This window comes from Psammomys obesus, unplaced genomic scaffold, assembly GCF_907164565.1.
Source record: "Psammomys obesus unplaced genomic scaffold, mPsaObe1.curated_primary_1811, whole genome shotgun sequence".
Lineage (NCBI taxonomy): Eukaryota > Metazoa > Chordata > Mammalia > Rodentia > Muridae > Psammomys > Psammomys obesus.
In genome coordinates, this window is record NW_026596057.1 from 13,954,005 (window position 1) to 13,966,877 (window position 12,873).

General features: G+C 36.3%; 1 protein-coding gene across 2 annotated transcripts in view; it reads left to right on the forward strand.

Annotated features, from left to right (window-relative positions):
- Cep350 (centrosomal protein 350) overlaps positions 1-12,873 on the forward strand; it is a 140,043-nt gene that overhangs the window by 32,339 nt on the left and 94,831 nt on the right. For both annotated transcript variants that reach the window (XM_055624428.1, XM_055624429.1), the window contains exons 7-8: positions 3,961-4,074; positions 8,275-8,388. In XM_055624428.1, the coding sequence (XP_055480403.1) occupies positions 3,961-4,074; positions 8,275-8,388 (228 nt within the window). The remainder of the gene's footprint in view (positions 1-3,960; positions 4,075-8,274; positions 8,389-12,873) is intronic.

Sequence of the window (12,873 nt, forward strand, 5' to 3'; positions counted from 1 at the left end):
TGTCGGTGTTCTAGTCTCCTCCTGTGCCAATGAGTTTCAACGCTATTCCCTACTTTCTCTTCTATTTGGTTCAGTGTATCTGGTCTTATGTTGGAGCCTTTGATCCATTTGGAGTTGAGTTTTGTGCAGGGTGATAAGTATGGATCTGTGTATTCTTCTACATGCACACATCTAGTTTGGCCTGCACCATTTGTTGAAGATGCCTTTTTTCCCCCCAGTGTGTATTTCTGGCTTCTTCGTCAAAAATGAGTGTCCGTACATATTTGGATGTATGTCTGGGTTTTCAGTTTGATTCCATTGATCAATGTGTCTGTTTTTATGTCAATACCATGAGGTTTTAATACTGTAGGTCTGTAGTATAACTTGAAATCAGGAATGGTGGGACATCCAGCAGTTCTTTTATTGTTCAGGATGTTTTTTAGCTATCCTGGGTTTTTGAGTTTCCAGATGAAATTGAGATTTGTCCTTTCAAGGTGTGTGAAGAATTGTGTTGGAATTGTGAGGGGGATTGCATTGAATCTGTAGGTTGCTTTTGGTAAGATGCCTTTTTTTACTATGTTAATTCCACCAATCCATGAGCATGGAGATCTTTTCATCTTCTGAAATCTTCAGTTTCTTTCTTCAAAAACTTGAAGTTGTTATCATACAAGTGTTTCACTTGCTTGGTTAGAGTTTCTTCAAGATATTTTATGTTATTTGAGGCTCTTGTAAAAGTTACTGTTTTCCATGATTTTTTTTTAACTTCAGTCCTTTCTCATTTGTATATATATGCAGGCTATTGATTTTTGCGAATTAATTTTGTATCCAGCTACTTTGCTGAATGTGTTCATCAGCTGTAGAAGTTCCCTAGTAGAATTTTTAGAGTTGCCTGTGTACACTATTATATCATCTGCAAATAAAGATACTCTGACTTCTCCTTTCCAATGTGAAACCCCTTGATCTCCTTCAGTTGTCTTACTGCTCTAGCTAAGACTTTAAGTACTATGTTGAATAGGTATGGAGAGAGCAGGTAGCCTTGTCTTGTTGCTGATTTTAGGGGAATTGCTTCGAGTTTCTCTTCATTTAAGTTGATGTTGGCTATAGGTTTGCTCTCATTTGCCTTTTTTAATGTTGAGGTTTGTCCTTTGCATCCCTAATCTCTCCAGAACTTTTATCATGAAGGGGTGTTGGATTTTGTCAAAGGCCTTTTCTGCATCTAACGAGATGATCATGTGTGTGTGTTTCCCCTTTCAGTTTGTTTATTTGGTAGATTACATTTATCTATTTACATGTGTTGAACCATCTCTGAGATTAAGTCTACTTGATCATGGTGGATGATATTTTTGATGTGTTCTAGGATTTGGTATTTTTTCATGTGCGTTTATAAGGAAAATTGGTCTGTAATTTTCTTTCTTTGTCGGATTTTTATGTGGTTTGGATAATAGGGTCACCGTGGCCTCATAAAATGAATTTGGCAATGTTCCTTCTGTTTTCTCTTTTGTGGAATAATTTGAGGAATATTGGCATGAATTCTTCTTTGAAAGGCTGTTAGAATTCTGCACTAAAACCACAAGTTTCTTCTATGATTATGTTGAAAATATTTTCTGGGCCTTTGAGTTGGAATTCTTTTCCTTCTTCTATTCCTATTATTCTTAGGTTTGGTTTTTTCATAGTGTCCCAGATTTCCTGGATGTTTTGTATCAGAAGCTTTTTAGATTTAACTTTTCTTTGACCAATGTATCCATTTCTTCTATCATATTGTGTCTTCAGCATCTGAGATTCTTTCTTCCATCTCTTGTATTCTGTAGGTAAAGCTTGCCTCTGTCGTGTCTGTTCAAATTCCTAAATTTTTTATTTTCAGAATTTCCTCAGTTTTTTTTAAAGGTCTTGTGCGGTTTTATTCATTTCCTTCCAATGTCCCCCTTCCCCCTGATTTCTTTAAGGGATACATTAATTTCTCTGTCATCTTCATACAGGTGGTTTTAGGATCTTTTTTCCTGTGCCTCAGCTATATTGGAATATTCAGGGCCTGCTATGGTAGGCTAGTTGGGCTCTAGTGGAGACATATTGCCATGGCTCCTATTGATTGTGTTTTTATGCTGGCTTCTAGGCATCTGGGACTGGGATGATATGGGTCTAGGGGCTGATTTCTGGATTTATATTTGTTGGGTGGGTGCTTTGTTCCTTGGTTTGTGTTTCCTCTCTGGGTTTTTGGAAGAGTGTGGTGCCTGTGTGTTATCTCTCAATTTTTTTGGCAAGTAGAAACAGTCCTAGAGTTGGTCATGGCAGTACGTACCTGGAATCTCAGCACTTGGGACAATGAGACAGGAGAATCACAGGTTATGGACCAACATGGGCTACATAATGAGACTGTGTTTCAGCAAAACAAAATTCCAATATATCTTTATATTACTTTGGTTATTATCTATATTATTTTATTATTTTGTAAAAATAAAAAAAAGTATACTTTTTTTAAAAGACAAAATCTCACTATGTAGCCCTGGAAATCTCTATGTAGACCAGGCTGGTCTTGAACTCACAGAAAAGTATATTTCTTAAATACTGATAGATTTGAAGCAAAAGATCAGTGTGCTAATTTCTGGGAAGTAGCATATATTGTAATGTTTCTAAAGATACTGACCACATGTCCCTTTGTGGCCATTTTACCAGTACGAATACCAGCTCATTCATTTGTTCAGATAGAGGCAAATAACAAACAATACCTGTCTTTCAAGACAAAGGATAGCATTCTCTGTCTCTGATTCTGAGAAAAGGTAGTTTGTGTTTCTAAAACCCATTATTTAGATTGATGCTTTTTACATTAGTGTATACTTATTTTTAAATATGTGTATGATATAGTTTAGACATATGCACTCATAGTTGCTGATATTCTTGTATTATTTTTTTTTTTTGAGTCTCCATTTCTAGTTTACTTGAATATATGCTGTTTTATCTCACTGAAGCCTCCTTTTTGCTAACTGGTATTCATCAGTATATTATGTAGTAGCTAATTATGCATTCTTTTTAAAAATATAAAGTTAAATATAGAAATTATGACATTAATCATTAAAGAAACACAAATTAGACCATAATCAGATGCTACTTTATAGATCCATTAGAGTAGTTTTAATGAAACAGACAGATAGTAAGTATCATCAAGAATATAGAGAAATGACAACCTGTGTGTACTGCTGAGGACAATACAAAATAGTGCTACTGCTTTAGAAAATAATTTAGTAGTTCTTACGGTTAGTTACTGTGACCCAGCAATTTATTCTTATATGTAATACTCATTGAAAACATTTCCACAAATCTTGTATAAGAATAATTATAGCAGCATCATTAGTAATAGAGAAAAGTAGAAACAGCCCACGTAACTAAGCAGCCAGTGAACGGATAAGCAAAATGTCATGTCTGTTCAAGGAAATATAAGTTGACGCTAAAAAGCCTTTTTATATGATGTGAGAGCCTTGAAGACCGACAGAGTAAATAGGCTAACTATAGTGACCACATGTTGAAAGGTTCCACTTATATGAGATATCTAAAATAGGCAAATCCAGAAAGATAAAAAGTAGATGAGTAGTTGCCAGAGGCGGATAGGACAGGTTTTTTGGGTCTCAACTGATAATAGGGACAGAGTTTCTTTTCTCAGTGATGAAATATGCCAGAATTAGGTAATAATGATAGTTATGAAACTTTGAATATATTTGAAAACATCTGATTGTATACTTACGAGTGAATTTTGGGATTTGTGAGATTGGCACACTAACCTGATGACCTGAGTGTGATGCTCAGGATCCAGATGGTGGGCAGAGAGGACCAACTCCTACAAGTTACCCTCAGATCTGTACATTCATGGTGTGGCAAGCCTGCTCCCACTACTCCCAAGTAAAAAAAATGTTAATGTTCACAGTGAATTTTATGTCATTTTAATTATATCTGAATATATCTTTCAAAGCATCTTCTGTTGGTGTGTATCAGGTTTCAACCCTTCGGAGACCAAGATTCGCACTCCTGATGGAAAAGTGTGGCAGGAGGCTGAGTTTCAAAACATGAGCAGAGAGCTGTACAGAGACTTAGCACTTCAGTTTGCAGGTGAGATGGAGCTTGCTGTTTTGCTTATTTTATCATGCATGCTATGACTTGTAATATTTAACATGAAACTTCACCAAAACTGTAGCGGTTGCCCTTCTGCAAGTGTATTGTATATTAGAGTAGTAGCGGTTTAAATCCTAAGACCCTCTTAGCCTCTTGGCTCTCCTCCAGGGTTAAAATTAGCCTCTATAGCTCATGATACAGAAACGAGGCTATTTTTAAACTGGGGCACTTTTAAAGTCAGGACAGACTGATTTTTAAGGAAACATATAGAGTTACTTATGGTTTATTTCTCTTAGGCCTCAGAGCTCTTTAAAGTGGCCAGTTATTTCAGTCAGCGTATGCAGAAATCGAAGTGTTACAGGAGAGGGGGAATGCATGTTAGAAAATTATAACTGCGAGGAACCCATAGAAGATCAGAAGCGCTAAGAAGATGAGAATAGTAGTGTTGCCACTTCCTGAGCATCCAGGAAGGCACTAGGAGTTATACTGGTGCTTAGTCTTGCCTCTATTCATTTATTCATTCATTCATTCATTCATTCATTCATTCATTCATTCATTTATTTATTTATAACAATTGAGGAATTGAAAGCTGAAGGAATAATTTTTCCAGGATTGTATAAAGAATCAAAAATCAAGATTCAAAATCAACTGTTTAATTCCAAAACGGACAGCTTTCTAATAAGCCCCCATAAAGATTTTGCTAATCTTTTTTTTTAAGATTTTTCTTTTTCTTTCTTTTTTATTTTATGTGCATTGGTGTTTTGACTGTGTGTGTGTCTGTGTGAGGAGTTACAGACAGTTGTGAGCTGCCATGTGGGTACTGGGAATTGAACTCAGGTCCTCTGGAAGAGCAGTCAGTGCTCTTAACCTCTGAGCCATCTCTCCAGCCCCCGCCAATCTTTTTTTGTGGCATAAAGTATCCAGTTTCATTTTCTTTATTTTATTAAACTGTATTCAGAATTCTTTTCTCACGTGGAGAAAAAGTGATGTCGTGTAATATTTTAGAGTTAAAAGAGTTTGCATTCTGGCTTTGCTGTTTATTAGCTCTATATATTATATATTATATATAATATATATCTAATATAATTATTTCTGTGTATATATGTGTGTGTGTATATATATACACACACATATATATATATATATATATGGTTGTGTTATATAACTTTTCATTCTTCATTTTAAAGAGAAGTGACAGCAACTCTACATTACAGGACAGTGTCATAGCCTGGTAGAGATTGTTGTCAGAAACTATTTAAACGGTTACTTTGTTATACTGTGCCTTTCTATTTTTATGGTGGTAAGCTCTGTAATCTTAACCTTTCTACTCTTCCCTGTGTTTTTGTTACATTGGCCCTGTGTGTAAGTATATAACTTGCAGCTTGCTTTCACTCTTCTGTGTCAAGCTTTCCCTCTCTGTCCAGTCATGCCTACCGACACACTGTTGACCATATTTTATCATGGCAGTCATCATGGCAGAATTCCTCTTTGGGCTTTTTCTCCAGTGACTGCTCTGGTTCCTCCTGTTGAGAGCAAAACTGTAAACACTTTCCTTATGCTAATGGTCTCTGATTTTTTTCTCCCTTTACATTTGTTTGTTTATTTGCTGGGGGTTTTGCTGTTATCAAGATCATTAATGACATCCACTTTGTCATAGGCAGTGTTTAATATCCATTGGTCATCTAGGTCGTTCAGCAGCTTTTATACAATTAACTATCTCTTTCTTGAAAGTCTTCACTTGACATTCTAGAAGCATCTGGTTTTTCTCTTAAAACTACCTGTTACTTATTCCCCCCCACCCCCCATCATATTCCTTTTCTTCTTGCTTATTTATCCAAAAAGACCTACTAGGAAAAAAAGTATGTATTCTTAACACCTGAAATAGTTCTCCTGTAAATATTCCTATATCTTTGTATTTATTTGAGACTTTCTCTTGAATTCAAACTCTTAGCAATTTGCTAACTTTACACTTACATTAAATGTGTTATAGATATCTCAAGCTTAATGTCTAAAATGGAGGTTATTCAATGTGTTTGTGACATATCCCTTAAAACTTGCTTCTTTGCTCTGTAAGACCCAGATCTTAAGTAATCTTTGAACTGCCCCTCTTTTCTTTTATATTTTCTATCCTATTGTCTAAATTTTATCTATCTCATAACCACCGTCATCACCTTTGTCACTATTCCCTAAACCAAACACCATCAGTCTGTTGCTTTAATTCCCCAAGTATTCTCTTTACTGGTTGGTTTACTGCTAACTCTTTTAATGAGTCTGTTCTCAACACAGTTGCCATAGTAAGCATGTTAAAGTCTTGTTTAAATTGTGTCACTCTTTTGCTCAGAATGTTCTATAAACTTCTCATTTTACTTCTGAGCAAAACGTAAAGCCTGTAGAACCCTTTACCTCATCTGGCTCTCATATCTCCAACCCAGGTTCCTCCTGTTCACACCAGAGTTCTAGCTGATTCTTAGATACTATTCCCTCCTCCTTAGAGCCTTTTACTCAAATGTATTCTACTCTGCCTATAATGGAGAGCTCCATGTGTATTTTAAATTACATTATTCAGACTTGTAATTTAGGTTAATTTTTTGGACTTTTGTAGTTAGTATATAAACACTTTACATTTTGTAAAGTGTTTATTGTTGAAATTTTTAAATAAAGTGAGAGTCTAAGAAAATGCTCACCTGAAATTCTAAACATGAATTGATTTGAAAGCATGACTGCTGTAACTTCTTTCCATTTCTAGAAAGGCACTGGATTTCTCACAAGTCTTTTAACTGGCGTACTTTTAAAAACTCTTATTTGCATTTTATATCTCTTTCTTCCTACTTCACCCCTATCCCTTGCAACACCCCAACATCATGTAGGAGAGAAAGGGTTAGTGGGAGAAGGGCTGTAGTTCTCTTTCTTAGCTGCTTCCTGCTGGTTAGGGCCATCAGGTTCCTTGGACCCAGTCCAATCTTCAGTCCAGGAGATCTCCAACTTCTTGTCTCACTTCATCAACAGCAATAGGGAGCTGCAGGGGAAAGCAGCAGCAGCCTTGTTGTTTCTCAGATCTCTAACACACTCTCTGGGCTCTGGCATTTATTCTCTCTCCAGAGTCCTCAGATTTAAACTATCTGCATCTGTCTAAGAGCTCCTCTCAGAGCCTGTATGAGGCAAATAGTGGACTCTTATGAATCAGTCCCACACCCCACACCTGGGATTAAAACAAAAACATGTTTATATCCATAGCAAGTTTTCTGGAACAAAAATAAAAAACCCAAAACAACAACAACAACAACAAAAAAAACTTGGTACCTAATGATGGAGTAGAGGTAATCTTTAAACCTTTCCATAGGAGGACTTGATATTGATAGTTTGTGGATCAGAGAAATAGCCTCAGTGAAAAGTTTTTCCTCTCATACTCCTAAGACCACCAAAGATGCTTGAAACTGAAGTATGTAGAACCCTACCTATCTATATTTTGTTTTTCTTACACATTCTTGTGATAGTACTTAATTTATAAACTGGATATAAAAGATGAACTTACTGTAGATCTTATCAAAACCAGCATACAGTTTTCTTCGTTAAGTTGGCACACTTAATGACGTATACAGGCACCCTGTATAGCTTCTCTCTGCTATGACCTCACCACTGGCATCACTATTCTTGAGGTCTGGAGCCTATAAAACAGTTTACTTGAAGCAGCCAGGTGCGGTAGCACACACCTGTAATCCCAGCCTTCATGGAGGCTGAGGCAGGCAGATCTCTGTGAGTCTGAGGCTAGCCTGGTCTACAAAGTGATTCCAAAACAGTCAAGGCTACACAGAGAAACCCTGTCTCGAAAAAAAAAAGAGTACTTGAAAACAAGTTCAGTGACATCACCAAAGAGATAGTCTAATAGCAGAGATGGCTACTTATGTCTAATAGGTGGAAAACCTGTAGGTGTGGACACTCTAGACAAAGGTATGACCCAGTCTGACTGGCTGGGGCTAGACAAGAGATACCATCAATGCTGTTCAGAGTGATGCACAGTTTATAACATGAATTGTTTATGTCTGGAAATTTCCACCTAATGTTTTCAGCTTGCAGTTGACCTTGGGTAACTGAAGCTGTAGAAAGGGGAGGGTGGTACTGCACCTGAGTTTCTTTATTGAAGAATGTAGGTGCTGAATAGGAGTCATAATGATGGCTGTCCATATTTATGTGTTTCAGATGATACCTCTGTAAAAGAGAAACCTGTTGAAAAAAGTAAAGAAAAGAAAGTGGTCAAACCAGTGCGAAAAATCCAAAAAGTGACACAGTTGTCAAATCCAGAATGCAAAACAGGTTGGTGTCTAGTATTTTGCTCAGCTTAAAGTTGGATATTATAGAGATGGATATAAACATGTTAGCAGATATTCTCATTGCTAGGACTATATGAAATTCAGTCTATTATATATATGTATAATATATATAAAATACATATATAGCATATAAAAATGTATATAGTATATATATAAATATAGTTAACATTGTTAACTATAATATATTTAGAAAGTTTTTATATGTATGCATCTATGAAAGCATTTGTTCACTTTATCAGTACTGCTGTGAAAACATTCCCAACAAAGCCTGCTAAAGGAAGGAAGGGCTTATTTTGGCTCACAGTTTTTGGGTGTAGTTAATTGTGACAGGAAGGGAAGAACAGGAGGTGGGTGCTCACATCTTATCCTCAGTCAGGAACCAGAGAGAGATGAGAGCTGCAAATAGCTCACTTTCTGCTTTTCATTCAATATGGGACCCTTACCTCATAGAATAGTGACATCCACATTTAAGATTTTTTTTTTTTTCTCCTGGTAAACCATTCTGGAAACACCCTCATAGCAAAGTATCAGAGATGTCATGGTGATTGTAAATCATATCTAGTTAATAATGAAGACTAATCATCAGATTTATCATGTCCATGAAGAATACATCTATCACCTCAAAAAGTTTTTTTCTAGTATTCTTTAATAGAAACATACCAAATTAAAATAGTGATTTTTCCCCCCACGAGCAATCTTGTTCTACAAGAGGATTGGTCATGATTATCTTTAAAATGTATCAGAACACCAGTGTTCTTGCCAGCTAAGTTAGATCAATTAGGAAAATAAGAAATTTCTGCTTTGATAGTGGTTGACATGTCAACCTTGATTCAGATTGCTTGAATTTATATTATAACTAACTTTATTTCTTTGGCACATGAGTTAATTTTAATATGACTCGGTTTCCTCACATGTAAAAAGATAATCAGTGGTATTTGTTTCACAGGGTTGTTGTGAGAACTAAAAGCAATGGAAAAATACTAGAAAAATACTGCAGCATAGTGCCACATGAATAGCATGCATTCCAATTTCTACGTGTCCTGATATGCTGTATTTGGCAAGTAACTTTTAGCCATGAAAGACTAGAGACAGTTTGAGAACTTTTCACTTTAGTTTTAGGAGACTCTGAATTGATGCACTCACACATTATTCAGAGATTTTCCAGCAGTGGCTATATGTATGGCAGTGTGATGTATTAAGCTTAGGTAATAGTGGTTAGCAAGACAAAAAAGTCCCGAGAGGTACAGTTGGAAACAAAGAATGACAATATGCAAAGAGATCACAAGGTCTATGGGAAACAGCATGATGAGATGCTGTTCTCTGATCAAGCCCTTGTCGTTCTGCTTATGCTTGTTATTACAGTAACAGCATATTTTGTGATTAACTTCAGATGCAGTAATGGAGTAATGCCAGTTCTGTACAAGTAAAACTTGTTTTACGAGAATATGTGGTATCTCAATGTTAATTTAATTAAGTATAAAAACATGCCATATATAGTTGTTGGTGGTGCACGCCTTTAATCCCAGTACTTGGGAGGCAGAGGCAGAGGAATCTCTGTGAGTTAAAGGCCAGCCTGGTTTACAGATGATTTCCAGGACAGCCAGGGCTACACAGTAAAACACTGTCTTGAAAAACAAACAAACAAATAAACCAAAAGAACAAACAAAACAAAAAAACTCCATCTATTCGGTTACATTTAGAGAAGAATAAATAAATAAATAAAAGCAATTTTATATGCTACTATGTAATGCTATCAGAGGCATCCTTTGGGATGAAGTACAAAGAGTGTATTTACCCAGTTTTATGATAGTCTGCTTCATCTGTAAGCACTTTGCCATTAAGCTAGACTGAATAGCATAAATGTGCTAAAACTATATTAATAACTTTCTAGTGAGAATAGTCTTAGAATTACTTTATGAAACTATTTCAGAAGGCCACAATTTAGTTTTTTATTTTATGTATCTGGATATTTTGTTCACATGCAGTGCCTGGTGTCCTCAGAGGCCAGAAGAGGGCATCAGACCCTTTGAAATTAAAGTCGCAGACAGTTGTGAGTTGCCATGTGGATGCAGGGGGTCAAGCCTGGGTCCCATAGAAGAGTGGCCAGTGCTTTTTAACTTCTGAGCCGTTTCTTCAGCCCTTCCCACGCAGCACTTTCACATCCAGTGTTTCAAAATAAATAAACAAACAAATAAATAATGGAAGTTTAATTTTGAGTCAGAAAATTAAGGTAAAAGTGCAAAGATTTCTGCTCTGTCATTTTCTAAAAACATAGTTTCTTATATTGAGCAGTAAGCTCACAACCCTTTAAATACTGTAGACTCACTGTTTATGGTTAATAACTAAGTACAAAGTTATACTATATATTATACATATGGTTTATAAGATATAAATAAAATAACAAAGTACAAAGGCATTTCTAAAGTAAACAGGGGCTGACTCTGGGTAAAAGTGTTCTCTGTGCAAGGGTTGGGACCTGAATTTGAATTTCCAGAACACACGGAAAAGCCAGACATAGAGCAACAGCCCTGTAATCCCAGAGCCCTGTGGGAGGGAGTAGGTGGAGGCAATACCCAGAAGTTCCTGGGCCGGCTGGCCTGCCATATGCCACCGAAAACCCGAAGACACAGAGAAACTGGTTCAGACAAGGCGGAGGTGAGGGCTGGCACTCAGAGCTGTCATCTGACCTCCACCGTGCACAGTGACATCTGTATACCTTTACACGTGCACACTCTCACACACACATATTCTATAGAGGAGTATTTATTAGACCCGTATCTCCATTTAAACTATACAGTAGAGCTTACTTAGCTGGGTGCAGTGGTGCGCACCTGTCATCCCAGCACTCGGGGAAGCAGAAGCAACCTGGTTTACAAACTGAGTCCAGGACAGCCAAGGCTACACAGAGAAACCCTGTCTCAAAAAAAGAAAGAAAGAAAAAAAGAAAGAGTTTATTAAAAAAAAAACAAACCTCTTATTAGAATGTTTTTCATATAATACAATAGGATAGTGTGCTGGAGAACTGGAAAAAATAACAGAAAAAGTACTAGTATTAATTGTTTTTGAATAGTATTCTAAAATTTTTAAATTTATTTATTGTGTTCGTACAGTAGTTTTAAAGTCATAGTAATTTTAGTCATTGAAGACCTAAAAGCATCTTTGGCATGTATTAAATTTTTATCATCTTATTTTTAAAGTGATCGTTGACTGAAAATTTGCTACGTGTACCAGGGTTGACTTTACAGAGGCTCCCCTGCCTCTGCCTCCTCAGTGCTGGTATTAAAAGTGCACCACACTGCCAAGCCTGGTGCTTCACAACTGTAATCCCAGCATCCTGCGCAGAGGCAAGTGCATCTCTGAGTTTAAGGCCAGCTTGGTCTACAGGACAAGTTCCAGGACAGCCAGGGCTCCACAGAGGAAACCCTCTCTCAAAAAACAAAAGCAAACAAAAACGTGCACCATTTTGCCTAGTTCAGAACTTTGGCTTTAGAAATATAGTGTGAACTGTTTGTTTTAGAAAGGAACAGTCATTTTAACAGTGTATATATATATATAGGATTTTACTGTAATTTTATCAGTATTGGTTTTTAAATACATGTGTTCTAATTTGTTTGTTTGTTTATATTTTTCAAGTCAGGGTTTTTCTGTGTATCCTTGGCTGTCCTGGACTCACTTTGTGGACTAGGCTGGCCTTGAACTCACAGAGATCTGCCTGCCTCTGCCTCCCTGAGTGCTGGGATCACAGGCTTGCACCTCTACACAGGCTACAAATGGTATTTTTAAATTGAGTAAATATTAAATAACTATTTTATTATTTTCTTTGTTATTCCAGTTCCTTTTTTTTTTTTTTTTTTGGCCTAACCTGGCCTTAAACTCAATTTCTCTTGCTTCTGCTTCCTTAGTGCTGGAATTACAGGTGACCTTGACAACCACTCTTGGCTTTGTCCCCACCCCTTACTTAATTCAAAATGGAATCCAGGGCTTGTGTATGCTAAGCAAGCTCCCGCTGGAGCTGAGTTACAGGTAGCCCTTGCTTCCTGTTGGTCATGTTACTTTACATTTCATTTGATGTTTATATTTTTTATGATTTCTATTTTGACTTTTATGTTGCTATTTTGAGATGTTCTAATTGAATTTTCTTATGTCTGAAACTAATGAAAACTTTTCCTCTTAGTAAATAAACTAAGTGTAGTGCACCTTTATTTTTATGAACTTTTATAATTAAGGACAGTTTAAAACGTTAGTTTTTATATTGTATTATTGTAATGTGTACTTATGGGATACAACTGTAAAATATGAAAGTCTCAGCAATAAGAGATTACTGCTGTTTTTATGTTTCTTAAAATTTTTATCCCCGTGTTTAGTTTAAGCATTCATTTGTTTAGCAAATAAGTTTTATTTAGTAACTTGAAATTTCAGGAATCATTTGGTACCTAATTTTAGAGGCGTTTTACACTTACTTGCTATG